The following is a 19627-nucleotide window of genomic DNA, read 5'->3' as shown; positions in this document are numbered from 1 at the left end:
AGAATATTTTCAATAGTTCGCTTGCCACCTTGGGAGCGGATATTGTCCTCATCGGCACTGCCTCTGGGTACCTGGTCGCATAATCCAGTATCACTAAAATATACTGGTTCCCAGTACTACTTCGGGGAAGTGGCCCCACAATGTCCACAGCTACCCGTTCGAACGGAACCTCCATCAAAGGCATGGGGATTAAAGGGGCCTTTGGGGGGCGCCTCGGGTCGGCTTTCTGACACACCGGACAAGAGGCGCAATATCTCGCCACTTCTCTCAGCAGTCCGGGCCAAAAGAATCTTGCCCTAATGCGTGCTTCAGTTTTGTCCCGACCCAAATGTCCCCCCATAGGTAGTTCATGGGCCACCTTCATAACGACCTGTCGATATTGCCGCGGTACCAGGAGTTGCATGACCTCTTCCTCTCCAGGCTTGCCTCGCTCAATGCGATAAAGAAGATCGTTCTGTACCTCGAACCTCGGTGATACCCTCATCAGTTCGGGCCGTAGCACCTCATCATCTCGTTGCGCTAGGTGTTCATGCAACGCATGGCGAAAATCTGCCTCGCGACTCTGCTCCAGCTGGAAGTGCTCACCCTCCCACAGAGCAGCGACATCCACCTCTCGTTCAGCCGCTTCTTCAGGGTGTCCCGTCTCCACGGCGAACCCCTCAACCGTCTTCTGCGACCTTGCCCTAACTATCTCCCCTAACAAGTCAGGCCAGTCGCAACCCAGTACCACTGGGTAGGGTAACTGCTCCACAATCCCTACTAGCATCTGCCGGTCTCTATTACCTACCCGAAGCTTGACCCTTATCCTGTCGATCTTACAGGAGTCCCCGCAATAGCATTGCACCTGTACACAATCGACTATCTCCCTTCCTCCTGCCGGTAACACCTTGCTCTGCACCAGGGTCTGCAATGAGCCCGAATCTAGCATAGCCCGGACCATTCTGCCCTCTATTGTTACTTTCGCCGTAACCGCAGGTGGCCCATCTCCCTCCTCAGGGTCACACTTGGCTACATAGCCACACATCCCTACCGGGATCAGTGGTCGGGTGGGGTTGCTTTCCATCATTTCTACTAACAGAGCCTGTCGCCTAGCGATTTCCCGCAGGCCTTGGATTGCTTGCTGAAGCGACACCACAACCTGTGGTGGAAACTCTGGGTCTAGGCCGGGCCTCTGTTCCCCTCTCTCTCTCTTTCCGGGCCCAAGGATTCGTTCCCTGATACGGCTAAACCAGTGTCCAATGCTGCGCGCTGCCGTACGAAACCTTCCCGGCCAATGCACCATTGTAACAGGCATCGCTTCCGAGCCAAGTTGTGGCCCGCTCACCTGTTCCTGCGGCAACCGCCCGCCTTCTCGCCTGCCACGTCTTGATGTTAATTAATTAATTAGCGGGAGGCTGCCCATTATAATGCCCCGATGCCGGGGGGGCGCCCTGCGGCTCCAACCTCCCCTAATACCGCAGCCCAAGCCTCGCAGATGTAATTGCTGTCATCTCTCTTCTGCCCCCTTTCAGAGACTCACTATGCTGCCCCCTTTTTGGGGCTCGCCCCGCCCCCACTGGGGCTTTGGAAATGCCCCTCCCTAGGGCTTACAAAATGGCCCCCGTCCTGGGAGCTCGCCCCGCCCACACTGGGGCTTCAGAAATGCCCCTCCCTAGGGCTGGGTCTATACACCCCATATGCTGCGCCCTCCTGGGCGCCGGGGTCCCCGCACTCTGCTGCAGGTCCCTATAAGTAGGTTGCGCCCTCACTGGCGCCGGGGTCCTCACTTTATCGTGAGCCCCCCTATGAGGCCGCCTCCACCCCTAATAGCCTCACCCAAGCCACCGGTTCAACGAACAAAACAAAGCACAAGCCGCTAGGCTGAAACATAACTATAAGCTGCCTGGCTACAGCCATACTGCTCCAACATCTTGGAGCTGACTCTCAGGCTGTACCTGCGGTTGCTTCTCGCCTCTCTCCCCCAGGAGCTCCTGCCTCTCTGGCTGCTGGCAGAGAACTCGCAGCCTGGCCTCAGCCCTGGGCTTTTATAAGGGCCAGGCCCTGCCCCCTTCTGGCCAGCTGACTCCCATTAGTTGCCCCAGCAACCTGCAGCTGTCCCCCTTATGTTCGGCCAGGGCTCTCTCCCTGGCAGTTTTCACTCCTTAGGAGCCAGGCACTGACGTGCCCTGCGACAGGGACCCATTGTGAGCTGGATAAAATCTCTTGGCAGACTGGATCTGGCCCTCAGGCAGTGTTTTGCCCACCCCTGTTATGGACTATAATGAGCCAACAGCATGCCATTGTTGCAAAAACTGCCAATAACATAATAGGCTATATTAGTAAGGCCTCACCTGGAGTACTCTCTTCAGTTTTGAGCCCCGCATTTAAAAAAAGGCACAGACAAATTAGAAATAGTCCCAAAGTGATTTGAGTTCTGGGAAACATGAGTTATGAGGAAAGGTTAAAAGAACTGGGATTTAGCCTGGAGAAGAAAAGACTGATGGGGGATCTGAGAACAGTTTTCGAATATCTGGAGGGTGGTTGTACACAAACTATTCACAGGGGACAGGACAAGGAATAACTATCTTAAATTTCAGCATGGGAAATTGAGGTTGGATATTCGGAAGAACAGACTACCTAAAGAGGTTATGGAATCTCCATCCTTGGAAATTTTTAGGAGAAGGTTGGACAGACACTTGTCCAGGTTGGTTTAGAAAGGGAGGATCCTGCCTTCAATAGGCTTTTGGATGAAGTCCTGAGGTCCCTTTAGCCCTACATTTCTATGTTTTTTTATGATTCTAGCTATTTAAATATGCTAAAAAGTGATACTCATATAATTATAAAGATTCTTTTCCTATTCCTCCAACTTCTTATTTCAATGACAAATATTGCAATGTTTTTTTCTTTAGAAAACATGAATTCAGCTCTCACTTTTGTAACACTGAGTGGCGAATTAAAGGCTAAACAAGAAAAAGATCATATTGTCCTGGACTTACCCCTTTATTCAACTTACCCACAGGTCAGACCATGTTGTATATTTGTATGTTGCTTTCAAGAAACATGCCTCTATTGCTTACAAATGTTGTTTGCTTCTTCTAGGAGTTTCAGGAAGTAGAAGAGCTAGTAAAGGTAATTTTTGGCACATGTATGCTATTGTTCAAACTAATTTTTCAAAGGCTATAAATATTTTCTTATGTTAAAATGAATGAAAAATGACTGCAATAGTGCACAATGTCTCCATATGAAATTATGTTCTTGTGTGCAGATATCTAAATGCAGAAATTCAGGGAATAAAATGTATTTTCCAACTTAGCAGTGGACTTCCAGGTTGTGGCAGTTTCTCTGGTTTCAACTCCAGCCCTTCTTTATTGAATAGCAGTCTTTCAGTGCCAGCTTTTGGTCTAATATAACCACAAAGGCTGCTTACATGCATGGAAAAAAACCCCAACAAATGGCACTTTACGTTCAGTTTGGTGCATCCCTGCACCTAGCACAGCACATGCCCAGAAGAGACATCATGTTAGTTTGACCTGGCTCTCCCAGTGTCTGTATCTGTAGCAAACGTATCTGTGTCATCCTGGCGAGAAATGGGTAGCGGTGTCCCACAGGGGTCGGTGCTTGGTCCAGTACTTTTCAACATGTATATTAACGATTTGGATGTGGGGGTAAAGAGCTCACTGACCAAGTTCGCAGACAACACCAAGTAATGGGGAAGCATGGTCATGCTTGAAGATAAGCTACAGATACAGGGGGACCTAGACAGGCTAGCAAGCTGGGTGGATCAGAATCTAATGAAGTTTAATGTCAAGAAATGTAAAGTGATCCGCCTCGGGACGAGCAGCCCCCAACACATTTACAGGCTTGGTGGCACCAAACTGACTAGAACCACAAATGAAAAGGACCTGGGGGTAATAAGAGATCACAGTATGAATATGAGCCAGCAGTGTAATGCTGTAGCCAGTAGGGCAAATAATACTCTGGCATGCATCATTTGATGCATCTCCAGCAAAACCAAGGAGGTGATTCTTCCGCTCTACTCAGCACTGGTGAGACCGCAGCTGGAGCACTGCCTTCAGTTCTCGGCACCACACTTTAACAAGGACATGGACAAGCTTGAGAGAGTCCAAAGAAGAGGCACCCATATAATTAGTCTTACATGGCAAGCCATACGAAGAAAGGCTGAGGGATCTAGGACTCTTCAGCCTGAAGAAAAGAAGGCTGAGAGGGGACCTGGTAGCAGCTTACTGTTACACTAGGGGAGTACACCAAGGGCTTGGTGAGCAACTGTTCACCAGGGCACCCGAGGGGAGAACTAGGAGTAATGGCCACAAACTCCTGGAAGACCGATTCAGGCTCAACTTTAGGAAAAACTTCTTCATAGGGTTTCCACACTGTGGAGTAAGCTCCCTCCAGAGGTGGTGCAATCACCTACCCTGGAAATCTTCAAGAGGAGACTAGACAGTCACCGAGTTGGGGTCACCTGACCCCCAGTTATCTTTCCTGCTTGGTGAAGGGGGCTGGATCTGATGATCTTCCAAGGTCCCTTCTGGCCTTACAATCTATGAATCTAGATCAGGCGAATCAGCAAGGCTTTTTTTCACTTTTACTGTATCAGCTAAAATTAGATAAGAGCCAAAAAGCCCCACTGAAGTGCCTGATCTATACAGACACTGGGGAGCTGGGTCAAACTAATGAACTTCCTTTTCCAGTAAAACATTTTTTTTCATGTCTGTCAGAAGCCATAATAAGGACCAATCTAGTGTACTTTCTCTCATCCCATTCCCAGAGCTACCTTTCATGCTGGCATGCAGAATCCCTAGCTGTAATTCAGCCCTCAGTCTGGATGCAAAGGACCTCCATGTATCCATTTTGCCTGTATTTCCCTTGTATTCATGTACCCTGGAATTGTATGAAAGGCCTTGCCTGAGCTCTCTGACAGTAGTTGAATTTGCGTTTAAAAATGAAAGGGAAAATAAATCACATACTCTAGTGACTTCTAACTGTTCTGTTTGGTTTATCTAACATTCTTTTACCAGACAGCAGTAGGTGATATGGTTGTTCAAGACCTTCGCTATTCTCCTGACGCAAAAAAACTCCTAGTCCGTCTCAGCGATACTTATGAAAGGTAAATGACACTATCTGACACAAGTGTTCTTGTAGAAGTGTATGAATTGTTTATTCAGCAGTACTCATGTACAGGTCCTTTTTATATGTTTGTCTTTGAAACATGGGGATGTTAAAAAATGCTTCATCTCCATATTCTGTAAGTATATGTCTCTGGACTGTTATGATTTTGAATCTGTCAAGCTAAGCAGGATCAAGCATTCTCTGCATTTGAGTTGAATACCTCCCCTAAAAGACAAACTGGATGATAAGAAGAAGTTTTAGTGATGAAACAGATGATTTTCTGGATCCAGTTTGAAGAGTCTTTGTTTCTGGAGGTATTGGTTTTTTAAATAAGCTATAAAACCAAAGCCTTTAAATATCTCACAGTGTATGTTACCATTCTGCCTGGGCGTACATTCTACTAATACAGAATATGTTGGGGAATTTGTGGCTATCTATGCTTATGCGTTCATAAATAATAACTTCATGGAACAACGTTCATCAGAAAAATTCCGAAGTGCTTTTCAATCTCAGAGGTTATTATTTTTCTGTTAGTATCAATTTGGCACTTTTCAGCACTTACATTAATACTGATTATTAAAATACACTGTGTTTATTTGATTCAAGGTCTGTCTTGGAGAAATTAAAAGTGAATGCCCAAGATCTTGTGCCAGCTGAGAAGACAGGAAAGGTGAAAGGGCTAATACTGACACTTAAGGGAAGTTTGAGTGAAAAACATAAAAATTATGACTTTTATTCTCGATACTTTGCACCATGGAATGGAGTTCTGGAAGATCCTGTTACAGGTGTGTTCATATGTGTACATGGGATTGATTCGTGGCTCAGTTCATGTGAAGAGCTCTCATTATAAACTTACACTGCATAGCTATTTGCATCATTGAAATTTTTCACGTTCTTTTGGAGTTACCCTTGTAAGACTCCAGGAATTAGCTCAGTAAGCTGGAAACTTTTGCAGTCGATATCTGACCCATTAAAAAATGTCCAGGTTTCTGCCGTCATCAGGCCAGAGATTTCTGCTTGTTTTTCATATCCCGTAAGTACAGAATTCCCATTAAGAGGAAGAAGGGCAGAGGCTATTAAACTAATATATTCACATGCATTTCTCGTGAAGTATTCATTACTTTATTAATGGCACAGGTGCCTTATGATTTTTTTGTGACAACTTCATTTTTTTACCGGTATGAAGGTCTTTTATTGTTGATACTCTCACCTACATACATATTGTAAATGCTACTAAGAAAACAAGTGTATAGAGGTTGGGGTGACTAGAATTTAAATGGCTTCTTTGATCGTTCTCACTGGGTATGATGGTGAGTCACTGTGAAGAGCAGTGAGCTCAGTCTCCCTCTACGGCTTCTCTTGGGGCGCTTTAGTCTCAAACTTGTATGGCAGCTACCTCAGAACATCTTGACTCAGCGCTACTCCTGATTCATTTGGCACATTCAATGTATTGGCATCACTGTTTTACACTAATTTGCTTCAGAAGTTTTACTGTGATTGCTTGAGATCATTACTTATGGTTCACTAAAAATGGATAATATGGACAGTCACTCTAAAAAGAAAGAACGGGTATAAAAATCGTTGTTTATGATGTGTTGTCTGCTGGTATTCCATGACATGTTCTTCTTGTCTTCTACTATAGCATGCAATATAAACTTTGTCCCGTTCCCACAAAGGAACTGAAAGGTAGTTATAGCCACTGCATTTTTTGTCCTTGATTACAGGATGCTAAAGGGCATACAAGGAACAGAGTTCCAAGGTTCTTATTCTTTTTTTATTCCATGTTTATTATTATAACTCGAGATATTTGTATTGTCCATCTTCATTTCAGTTTTTTAAAAATCTTGCTGAGCTCTTGGATCCACTGAAGATACTACAGTAAAGTTTTCTAGCTACCACTGTATCTGCTCAGGAAAGAAACTTGCTTGAGATTGCCAATTAGGTGCCTCCTTGCCAGCCCTGAAAAGACAGAAGTCTTGTTGAGGGGCAGGTGACCTCACTGTAAAGATATTTTCTCTTCCTTCATGGTTTTACAGCTAGGAAAAGAGAGCTGAAGAATTTTAATTATGAACATTGTCCTTTTCAGTGACATCTCAATGTCAAATTAATTATTTTAGCTGTGTAAGTGTCTTATATTGTGGTGTTCTACCTTGTAATGACTTCATAACTGCAGTACATGTTCTTTTGACCATGTGGCTTGATTATTATGATTACTTTACATGAGGAACAAAGCACAAGACTAAGCAGCATGCTTACCTGTGAAACGGAACAGTCGTGATGATAATGTTTCAAACAGTCTTGTTTTTTTAATATTAGCTGCCTTTTAAGGTGATCCTATTAATTTTTGAGGTCCTCAGTGAGAGTTCTGAAAACTTATTGTGTCACATCCTGGTGTGGGTATCTTTTCAGTGACACCACTTACTTTTAAGTCAGGGGTCAGCAACCCCCAGCACACGTGCCGAGCATGACATGCAAGGCCATTTTGCTCAGCACACCACTGCCAGCCCAGGCTCTAAGCAGCTGATGCCAGCCACGGAGCCCAGGCTGTTCCCAGCAGGCGGCTGGGAGGCTTCAAGCCCTGCTGCAAGCAGACCAGGCTCCTTGGGCTGGCTGCAGCCGGGAGGCTGCGAACAGCTGCTCCGGGCTGTGGCATGTCAGCACTCCCACACCTTCCAAGGTAGACATTGTAGGGTTTTTTCGGCACTCCAGCCAAAAAATGTTGCCTAACCCTTTAGGTGGTTCCTCCAGTCATGTACAAAACTATCAGGCAATTGAGCTTTTGTCATAACAGCCATAGGGTATAGAATTTTTTCTTTCTGGATGCTAATTTCAATCCACCTACTTCTACTTCTAAATTGCATCTAAAAACCTTGTTTTCAAGATTCTTTTTTCATAATCACGTATGTGTCCTGTATAGCAACATCATTCCATTTGTTTAGATTCCTATTATTGTGATCTTTTGTTATTTTATTACAGTGTATTATATTTGTTGGCCAGCACTGATGTGCATTGGTCAAAGGATATACATTTGTTATTTGTGGCTAATCATGAAGTCTTTATTTAGACAAAGCTCCCATTGAAGTCTGAGGAAAGACCTAATAAAACATGAAGAATTTCCCTTGTTAATGGTAGACTTAACCTTACTAACAGAAGTGTTATTCTAACTATTCCCCAAGCTCTTAAATATTTATATTCCAAATGCAACTCATGTTGTAATTGATTTGTTTAATAATTGTGTACATTTTAATTTGTGATAGTTATATAACAAGAGTTATCTTTAATGCAGTGTTATCTGATATCATTTCTTTTCTTTTAAGGATCTGCCCATGCTGTTTTAGGCAGCTACTGGTCACAGCACCTTGGTAAAAGTGAAATGCTTGGTAAGAAGACCTGTTTTTTTGAAAAAAATATCCTTTAAATAAAAATAAATTGTATAGGCAAAGTATAAGCTGTCACAGTAAAACTGCCCAATTTGACTTCCTTTACTCACTCCAGACAAAAAGTCCTGGCCATGTCATTAGTAGTAACATATTACAACCTGACTAGGATTTACCAGTTCAGGCAATCACCCAATCTTTGTTTCCTATGCAGAAAAGTCAAGAATCAGGCTATTTCTACCAAAACATCTTCCTAGATGTACTAGATTATGTATTTGGGAATTATATAAATTAGCACATGTTCCTCTTCCTCAAGGAATTAGATTCCTTTTGATCAGAAGTAAAGTAGCATCTAAAGGCTTTAACAGACATATGGTACTAGGTGAGATATGTAGAGCAAGTACATGGAGTTGCAGTCATACATTACCAAACAGTGCTTTTTGGACTTAGCATCTAGAGCAGATATGCTCATTTTTGTATAATAATTCTCCAGTCTTGGTATCATTAGGACTGTGCCTTCTTCTTTCCTGGATAGGAGTAAAGGCAGTCCTCCGATTTGCAACACAATTGGTTCCTGAAAACCATGTCTTAAGTTGAAACATTGTAACTTGGAACCAATTTTCTCATAAGAAACAATGTTATAAATTGGGGATTGGTTCCTGAACCAAGACCCGATACCCTATTTTCACTAAAAATACCGCAGCATTTTGTACTCAATCAATTATAGATGAGTAATATAGCTACATTAACGTATTTATATTGTAAATAGCAATCATATTGATTTGGAAGGACTTATTTGAGGTGACTTTGCTGGACTTTTTGAAAGGCTCTTGGTTGGACTTTTTGAAGGGTTCTTGGCTGGAGTCCTCTCAGGAGTCTTGGCTCCAGGTTTTTCTGGAGTCTTGTCTGCTTTCTTAAAGATAGTGTCCAAGGAAGTTTGGACAGATGTTCTCCAGGGAGATGAGCGACGCAGTGAACTTGTTCTCTGGTATGGTGTCGCATTGGATCAAGTATTGTAAAGTTGAAACTGACATCATAAAGTTGAAACAGGATGTCAGTTTATAAACGTTGTAAGTGTGAAACGTTGTAACTCGAAATGTTGTAAGTCTAGGACTGCCTGTACTGTTAATTTATCCTATGAATGGGAGTAAGCAAAGGATACTTACAAAAAGGAGTAGGGCGTGTCCTGACAAGTACACACTTGCAATTTTCGGCACCTCAAACCCCGTGCGGCATATGTGCACTCATTTGCTGCACTGCTCATTTGTACTGCGGCAGGTTTTTTTTCACACCGGGGAAATCCTGGTATCAAAAAACAAAAAAACGCTGCTAAAAAAAGCAACATGGCGCACGTGGCAGCGGTGTGCACTGCCTATGGGCGGCTGGTGCCTCCTGAGGCACCCACACTCCCCAGCCGGCACTCTCAGTGGGGCACCAGTGCTTCTGCCTGCCCCACCTACCCCCGCCTATGCAGGGAGCACTGGCTGTCAGGGGGTGCACCAGCACTCTCAGGGGGGTGTATATGCACCCCCGTGCACCCCCTATGCGTCACCACTGGCACTGCCAGAAACTGCTGCCCTGGGAGGCCTCCAGGACCCTAGGTAAAGCTGCTGGGGCCAGCACAGGTGCTGGCCTCAGCCTCCCCTACCTCTCCTGGGTCAATTTGCTGCACACCAGATTGTGTGTTCAGAGGAGTGACCTTGGACAAATAGCAGCAGTACAAATGCACACATAGAGTATACTCAACTATAATGTGAGTTCTTGAGATGAACTGTAAAGTCACACTTCCCATCCACCTTCCCTTCTCCTTTGGAGTCCAAATTCATTTTAAGGACTTGGAGATGCATAGGAAAAACTGAGGAAGGTATTATGCCACATCTCATTCTATAGTCTTGTCCACAGAATATTTCAAAATGTTGAGAGGAGGGTTAGGAGGGACACAGGAGGGCTTTAGTGGGCATTGCTACTTTGAGTTATAACACCTGTACTGCATTGGTTGATGAGCCCAGGAGTGTGACTATATGGAACCTGAGTCAAAGAACTTTGGTTACAGGTGAGCCACCTCCAGTTTTTCTTGGTAGGAAACTTTAGGCTAGTTCACAGGTGCTCAATCCTCTAGCCTGTGGAGCCATGGCATCCAGCCCACTGGGCTCCCCACAGGTCCAGAAATTTGGTGCCAGTGGAGTAGTGGCAGCTGGGGAAGTGTAGGGTCCAATCTGGGCACATCTGGCCTGGCCAAGGCTGTGTGGAGTCTGATTTGGGTATATGCAGCCAGGCCAAGGTGGCAAGGGGCCTGATCTAGGTACACATGGCTGGGCTGAGGTAGTATGTGGCCTGATCCAGGTATGTGGGGCCCAACTTTGTGCATTGACTGTGGCCTGTGTATTGGCTCTATACCACTCATCCAGTCCAGGGGGCCAAAATGGTGAACATGACTAAATAAGGTAATTTTTTTGTTTGTTTAGTTCGGTATGGTTTTAGCACACTCTGTATGAATCCATATTGATTATTGAAGTAAATGGTTGGTTTAGGAAACTGGTTATAGTATATACTTTTTCATGTGAATGGTAATCACCTAACCAGTTAAAATTTGGCAGTTTTGACAGGTCTTCAGTGGGTGCATCTACATGAAACATTTACTGTGCAGTAACTTGTTACTACTGTGCAGTAGCATTGCCAGGCATGAACTGGGACGCGACACTACTGTGCAGTAGTAATGAGCTACTGCATGTTAAGCATCACTAGGCAACTCTGCCGGGACACTACTGCACGGTAATGCCGGTTATTGCGCAGTCATTTAGTACTTGGTTATGCAAGTACTAAATGACTGGAGAGTAACAGCTGTGCAGTGGGTGGCTTGTGTAGACAAGCCCATTGTCATTTAAGTGCCACCTTGCTGCATTTAAAGATGAAAAGGCTTTGTCTAGACAAGTGGGGAAAGAAAACCTTTCATTTCTTTTACAGATGCATCTCTCTGCCTCCTTGCCTTCTTAAGTTTTTGATTCCATTTGGTTGAACACAGTGGTTCCACATAAGTCTTTTTGTTTCTAATCTCAAATAGAGAGGTTTATACAAATGTGCCGTAGGCCTAGGCATTGTTATGAATTGTGAAGGAAAGCTCCTAACCCCTCCCCTCTTTAAGATTAGAGTGAGGTTTGGGAGGTTTTGCTGTGGGCGTTGCCCTTGTCACCTTTTGGGACGATGAGAGATTTTTTCCTCAAACTCCCAGATTAGCCTGAGCTGTGTGGGTTTTTTTACCTTCTGACTAGCCTGAGCTGCCTAGGAGCCTGGTGGGTCAGTTATATAATAAAATATTTTTTTTCACAACTTGACAAGTGCCTGTTGCAGGTAACTGTTGAATAAGCAGATTCTCTCCCTGATAAACTGGAATGGGAAGTGATCTAGAAGAAGTCATTTCCTAAAGAAGGCTTGGAATGGGACTGTGGCCTTCAATGTTTAATGTGGTGGAGAAACAACTCTTCTTTGTCACCTTCCTCACTTCTGTTTGAGGAGAAGACAAGGGGGTCATAGTGTTGCTTAGGACAAGATCAAGAGGATAGCAGACCTCCACCAAGTTGAAGAGATAATAAGAAAGAAGACCTGCAGTAGAGATATTATTGCTGTTCCTAGATGTGTTACTTTGTGGCCTAGTTAAACCACATTCCAGGTATCTTGTCTTCCAACATTGTCCAGAACAAAAGATTTGATAGTCTCAGTTTTGATAGTTGCATTACAAAACCCATTATTCATTATTTGTGTTAACAATTAGCATTCTTGTTAGTTTCAGTAGAAAAGCAAGGGCTAACCTGGTATAGGTCTTTACCTATTTTTCCCTCATAAAGGTGATCCATCCAGAGTGGTAGTGATGCATACTGGTTAAGCAGTGTTTGCAATGCTGCTGCCTGTGTTGTACCTATTCTGTAGATAAAGAGGCCTTAAGTTTCCAGAACCTTTTTTATGAATAACAGTTTATTTTAAAATAGTGGATAACCAAAATATTGATAAAAAATCTATACTTTTTTTTCTATTTTAGCTTTTCAGTGTTCTCCCCGTGGAGGAGAAATGAAGATGTCACTACAGGGTGATGGAAGGATTGACATCGCTGGTCAAGTTGTTATTGTCTTAACAGGCAATTTGACATTCTGAAGGGAATCAGCACTAACAGCTCCATCTGTCTGAGCTTCAAATTATTCAAATTGTATCTGGTTATATCTTGGTCTTAAAGTGCAAATCATCACTGTCTTGTGAAACCCTTAATTCTTAATTGTTTCCTCCCCACTTCAGAGATTACTTGAAAATTGTCTTTCAGGTCTTCAGGGTGTTCAGTGGACTTTCTCTTGATCATCTTATATCCTTCTAAACTCAATGATTCTTTTTTGTTTCTTTTAAATCCCAGATTTCTTCTTGCCTTTTTCCTTTTTGCAGGTATAGAGTCTTTTCTCACACTGTCCAGTAACATCCTTCTTGTATTCCTACTCCTGTGATCTCCTTTTTATGTTCAGACTCATCTTAAAAGCTATTTCTGGTCTCTTTCACTCGCTCATAAAATAATTAAATCCTTCCTTTATGTTCAATCTCTCTTCCTGCAGTCTGACCATTGTTCCTCTTTTTTCTTTTCCTTGCATCCTGTCTTCAATAATTTACTTGATTTAAAATGTGAAAACTAATTGTATGTGAAATCCTCTTTCTTTCTTCTCTTTTGAATTATGCTTTTCAAGAATGAATTATATTGAAGAAGCTTATAACATTAAATCTTGATTTGAAATTTCTGGTTGAAGAACACAGATGGCTACACTAAGCTACTTTTATTGAATGCTTCAAAATCTGAAGCTTTCCTCCTAGTTCAAAAGTCCTTTCTGCAGTGTCCTCTCTGTGCAACATTATCTCTAATCTTATGTCAGCTATTTTCTTGAGTCTTTACTTTGCTGCTGTTTTGGTGTTCTCTCAATTCATCATTTAGGAATATAAGACTCTTTCAGTTGTCATGACCAGTTTATCTACCACTCTTTCTTCCTCTTTCCAAGTCACTTTTTTTCTAAATTTTGCTTTAAGTCTTTCATTTTTTCTTTATTTTGTAATTATCTCTCAGTGTGTACTGCATTTTTAATTCAAAGGTATTGTCATCCTGCATGATCAGTTGGCAGTAATTTACATGGCTTATATATATTGGGGAGATTGGCTGTACTGAAGGTGAACTCCAGTACTGTCATTACTTTGTGATTTTCATCTTGATAATCTCCAAAGCTCCTGGAGATGAGTAAAGATGTAAAAATCTCAGATTTCATTTTAAAAAGTAAGTTTCTCACCCTCATAGTTGCATATAGAATATTGATAATGTGACTTGAATATCTTAAAGGTTCACAGCCAGTAGGTAAACAAAAGGAACCTCCAGTTAAAAATAAAAATAAAAAATCTCACGCGTGCTTTGGGCCTGGCTCATGAATTTTGAATATTTGAGGTTTTAGTACTGAAACTCAAACATGAGGGAGGGCACTGGAGTCAGCCTAGGAGGAGCATGTCTTGCAGCCAATTGAAAATAACCTGCCCACTTTTGGAGATGCACTGCTCACTCAGGACCCCTGGTAGACCAGCAAATGTGGGCAGCTTGCTCTGCTACATTCCCCATTGTAGGCAGGTTACTCAGGAAGTGAGAGTGACCCACAATCTAATCTGAGAAATGTTTTTAGAAAAACTCCTTTAGAATGTTGATGCATAAAAAAGCAATTATTGTTCACCTGTCCAGATTTAACAAATAGACAGTACAGCTTTCTCCCCCAAGGGGACTAATAATCAACAAAGCCCAATAACTTTTAAATGTGCCTGCTATCTAAATCTTCCTGACCAAACCAATATACTTGCTGCTTAATGCAATTTTTTTTGTAGTTTATTTTTTCTTAGTCTCCATTTCTGTTCAGTATAGAAAAATCACCAGAGCTCAGGTGGGAGACTCTGCAGTAATGTGTTTGTAATCAACAGATTAGTTAATCAGCTATGATTTATTAATGATGAATTAATTATACCTGATTGTGCAGTTCTGCTGGCTAAATGGAGCTTTAAAGGGGTTATTTTATTAATCATCACTGTGCTAATTGCAGACACTTACAGGAGGATCACTAATTAAACATGCAACCATATGCAAAACAAGCTAGGCTGCTGAGTGCAGCAAGAATAAGAACACTCATTTTCTGACTAACAAACTTTATTTTCCATGAAATATTATGTAGTTGACTTGGTGATGCTAATTACTCACCAAGAATTATTTTAATATGTTACACATTTTCAGTCAGCAAAAAAAGGAAATTGATCTTTAAACCAAATTCCATAGGCATTCTGTCCCAGCCAAATTCTATTGAGCTTTCCTGGTGCAAAAGCTGTAAGCCATGTGAACAATCCAAAAATAGATTGTTTACAGTTTCTGTGAGATTTTTCACATTTCCATGGCAAATTATTAACCATGCAAATGGAAGATGATTTTTAGAAACAGTTGTCATAACCTGCAGCAAGGTACTGAATATCACTTACTATATGTAGTAGAGTGGCTTCAACACATCGTAAAACTAAGGCATTGATAGATTTTAAATATAAAGTATAAATGAGTGTTTAAAACAGAAAACAAATGAAGTAAACCTTGGTTAAAAAAGGAAATACTGGAAAAATATGTATCAGAAGGTTCTAGAACAGGGGTTGGCAGCCTATGGTTTGTGGACTGGATCTGGCCTGTGGAGTCATTTGATCTGACATTCGGATGTGGAGCTATGGCACTGTCATTTTTCCCTGCAACCACGGGAAGACTGTGGGTGATCTCACTGTGCTGCCATGGGGAAAAGTGATGCTAGTCCTAGCACCTACCTTCACCCTCCTTCATCTGATCCAAACTGGGTCAGTCTGGCATGCAGCCTTAAAGGTTGCTGCTGTTCTAGAACATTAGAAAGGAAACGGGAAATACGTAGCAGTAGATCATATGGAGCACATTATAACTATATAATTACTGCATCTTCCTCTCAACATGAATAAATTCCACTACAATCAGTTTGATGAAAATTAAACAGTTGATTTTAACCATTTGATCTTCAGGGTGCACATTTAATCTTGCGGAGTATATTGTGCCCTTAAAATATTAATAATAATGTCTGAATGCTACAGTGTTTTGGTGTAGATGATTTCCTTACCATTAATTTCCCCTAAACTCTTGTTTTATTCAGATGGTTGTCTTCCTTACTAAGTAAATGGCAATTGACTTTAAAAGCAATGGCATTACCCAGTATAACCTGCAAAATGACCAAAATTAATCAAAATAAAAGTGGTGTTTGTATTATTTTTAGTACAAAAAGCTTAATTCTTGAGGTTCTGATTAAATGATATGTTGGCTTAAATTATCCAGTTATTGGATTAAATGCAAATCCCACAGCAGACCCAGTTCTGAGCTGTTTATGACTCCCTTATGGTGTTCAGCTCACATACTACTACTTGAGGAAAACTCCTGTCACTACTCTCTGGTATAGAGAAGTTCTGAGGCTAGTACAGGGCTGGTGGATCCTGTCTATGCTGCATACTTTATAGAGATGTGCCAAAGGAATAGCTTTGGGTCAGCAGGAACAAGGAAGAGGACTGGAGATATGTCTGAACTGTCTTGCACTCTGATATTCTGGACCACAGTAGTGTTCCATAAGGGACCAGTCAAAGCCAGCATAAATTAGAGTAAGTTCTAGGTTAGACCAGAATTCAGGAGATACAAGTGTGATTTAAGAACAGCTCAGAATAGCATGCAAATGACAAATTTAAAGGAAGCAAAGTAAAAAACTAAAACCAGCCAAACAAACACAGAAATCCTAACACACAAACCAATAGGTTTATTGTTATAGGAAATGCAAAAGCATAGCAAAAGAAAGCAACAAACTTATAACAAAAGTCAAGATCACATAAAATAAGCAATTTAAACACTTAACATGCTTGTGAAAGTCCATTGTTGTAGTTCTTTTTTCCTGTGAGAAGCAACAGAAAACATGCTTTAAAAATTTAAGACTACAATTGAAAAGGTAAACTGCAAAAGATGGAAATAACCAATAGAAAACATTGCAAATCTTTGCTTGGCAAGAGGTTATTGAGAAAAATCATGTGCAGTGTGAGGGATGGTTAGGGAAACTTAGCAACAGATGAGGAAGATACTGTTGGGAAACTAAAAGATTTCTTTGTCTCAGTGTACATCAGAGTGACAGGGAAACATGCCAGAAACAGAGGAAAGCTTCCCAGGGGTTGAAAATGGATATTGAATGAAAATTAAGCACAATGGCAAAGCAGCTAAAAATTAATTTAGTGTAGTTAAAAAGATTCTCTGGGATTGGGAATTTCTGGATTCCTTTTTGCAGCCGACCAGTTTGGCTTTTAATTTGTTCCCAGACTTTTAAAGCAGAAGTTTAAGTAAAACATTATTTTCAGTCTTCCTGAGTTTTTTCTTTCTTTCTTTCCCTAATTTTTGTTATAAAAACATAAGTGCCTAGTTTCACAAGAATTCAGAAAATGGAAAAAAAAAGGAATGGGAAAATATATCTTTGGATATTAGAGAAGCTTGATAGGGAATATTGATTGAATGGTTTTAGGAGAAGCTGAGAACTTTTTGCTTCTACTAATATCAACTGACTGGAAACAGTTATTCAACAGTTATCCTGACATAGGATAGGATCATATAGAAAGATATTTCCAAGCTCTTGTTAGATAGAGATTTAATTAAACATTGTTCATTGCCTTACAAATTTACAGAAAAGTCCTCCCCTGGTTTTGTCTTCATGATCTGTTTGGTAAAAGGTGAAAAGGTATCCCATTTATATGCCATTGAGACCCCAGGCTTTGCTGTTTCTGTAACCTCAGCATGAGGAGGTGGTGATGTGGTCAGCATCATGTTCCAGCCACATTTTACCCCTATGTAGCTCCTAGTAGCCATTGGCTAGGAGGCCAGGTGGACCTTAGGGCCCTACTGGAAGTTGAAATGATGAGGGGAAATCCATCACCTTCAACTGGGATTGAATCCAGGTCCTTCCAGTCCAGAGTGAGTTACCCTAATGACTGAGCTACACAGCTCCTATGAGGTTTTGGGTAGGTGACTGAAATATTTTACACTTTCTAAGTTTCCCTGGTTCAGTTGTGACATTAAATTAAAACATTTTTCCATTTAAATAATTACAGTCCTGCTCTGAATGATGGATAAAATAAATTAAGCAAATCCAAGGCAGAATTCAGGGATAGCTAGGCCAGTGGGATTTTGGGGAGAGAAAAATGAGGAGACTGGGATAACTAGGCCAATGGGAAGGTGTGGGTCCCAGAGGGACACAAGTGGAGGCCCCGGGGTACCCTTCCGCAGTGGGACCCAAGGCAGGGCTGACCCACTCGAAGAGAGAAATGAAAAGCCCTGAAAATGGGGTGTACTTACCGTTTTCAGAAAGAAAGGAGCTGCGCCAAGACCAACTGCCTGTGCAGTTCGTCAGTCGCTTTGTATTGCCAGCTAGGAGTGGCGCCAGCTGATGATGTCATCAAAAAATGCTGCCCAGTTAATTTAAAAGCTGGTGGTAAAGGAATGGTGGGGAGAGCAGCAACACCGGAGCCAGGAGGGCATGGCTGCTCCCCAGGCTACACACGGGCTGTGTTGGCAGCCTGACAAGAAGCCGGATGGAGACCCACAGGACGGGTCCCGGCTCATATAAAAGAGGCATCTCCTCAGTTCAGCCGGATCAAAGAGGATGGCATTGAGGGATCCTGGGAACCACAGACGCCAGACCTGTGAGTGGGACGGGCTGAAGCCCTGAGTCCAAATTATTTTTTTCCTTTTTTTTGTGGTTTTTTTTGTGCTGTTGTTTTAGAGGGTCTATAAGAGCCCAGAGCAGAGAGGGAGACTTCAGGTGCCTTCTTGTGTCAAGGGGAAGGAGGCGAGGCAACTCTGCATACTGCTATGCGTAGAGAGAAGAGTGGGCACTGTGACGAGGGCGGTATCATGCTTGCAGCCTTCCTGTGTGAAGGCAAGACAAGAGACGGGCAGGGAGAGAGAGCACAGGCCATGACATCAAGGGACTGGCCAGCAACCTGTCATCTGGCCATCCTGAGGGTTGGCGCATGGCTGTGGTGTAGGGGAGGTGGAGCCCCAAGAACACCTGGTAAGGTCAGCACCTGGTCTGTGAGAACCCGTGAGAAGGAGCCCCACCACTGAAGAAAAGATCAAGTCGTGGCAGGCGAGTGTCGGGGCCTTTCCTGGGGGTGAATGCGACCCAACACCTACGCCTCAGGGACACACCCTGCGGCTGGCACCGGGTGTGCTCTCTAAAGCCGCTAGAGAGCGCCTATACGAGGCCAGGTGGGTGCAGTGAGGACAGCCATTGCTGCGGGAGACATAGATACCAAACTCAAATGCTCAGATATTACCTTGTAATGAGAGTGGTTTAAACACCTGAGGCCAGATACTGAATTTCTGCAGATTCCATGGGTCAGCTGAAGGTAATGGAGCTATGGCAGTTTACATCATCTGAAGATTTCTCCTGTAGACTAGATTTAACTGGGACACTGGAGATGTTAGGAGGGCACAAACATGATTCTGAATCCAAACTCTGTCCTCCCAAGTTTTTGTTTCTGAACAGGAAACAAACTAGAGCAACTAATCTGGAAACTGTTCCCTGAATCCAAAGTGGAGACCAGTTAGTTCTGCCAGTCAGAGTTCTGACAACCAGTTAGTAAATCATTTCTCTTCATGAAAGCTGTTAATAGAAACAAATGATAGGTAGTTTTGTTAAAAATAACATTGCAGTTAACAAACAAGAAAAAATGGCTCTATTCTGAACATACTTCTCTATTTGGAAGTGAACTAATCATCCTAATGCATTATATATATCATTTTTTGGAGAAGTTTGTGATTGACTCATGTGTTTTGTATAAATATCTTTGATGTGACTTTTGGGCTTTAGATTTAAGAAATATGTTAACTATAAAAATTCTGTGACATAGTTAAAATATTTAATAGCAGCAATTGACAAGATATACATTTAATAATAAACTGCAGACTCTCTTGTAATAAAATAACAATTTCAGCAGAAAAAAAATGTACATTAAAAGCAAACACCTGCTCCTGTAAAATTACTCCACTGCAGGTACCAACCCAGGAGACT

The 19627-nt window shown here is 42.3% G+C and overlaps 1 protein-coding gene across 2 annotated transcripts in view; it reads left to right on the top strand.

Annotated features, from left to right (window-relative positions):
* Positions 1-15798, top strand: part of PBLD (phenazine biosynthesis like protein domain containing) — a 33708-nt gene extending 17910 nt beyond the window's left edge. Inside the window, exons 4-9 of one of the 2 annotated variants that reach the window (XM_014609326.3) lie at positions 2889-2998; positions 3079-3108; positions 5016-5104; positions 5713-5891; positions 8424-8486; positions 12517-15798. In XM_014609326.3, the coding sequence (XP_014464812.2) occupies positions 2889-2998; positions 3079-3108; positions 5016-5104; positions 5713-5891; positions 8424-8486; positions 12517-12629 (584 nt within the window). In that variant the 3' untranslated portion in view covers positions 12630-15798. The remainder of the gene's footprint in view (positions 1-2888; positions 2999-3078; positions 3109-5015; positions 5105-5712; positions 5892-8423; positions 8487-12516) is intronic. The other variant, XM_059729883.1, reaches the window with a different exon arrangement.
* Positions 15799-19627: the final 3829 nt, after the last annotated feature.

The sequence above is a fragment of the Alligator mississippiensis genome, chromosome 6 (genome assembly GCF_030867095.1).
Source record: "Alligator mississippiensis isolate rAllMis1 chromosome 6, rAllMis1, whole genome shotgun sequence".
NCBI classification, from domain to species: domain Eukaryota; kingdom Metazoa; phylum Chordata; order Crocodylia; family Alligatoridae; genus Alligator; species Alligator mississippiensis.
This window is presented reverse-complemented; position numbering and strand designations above follow the sequence as displayed.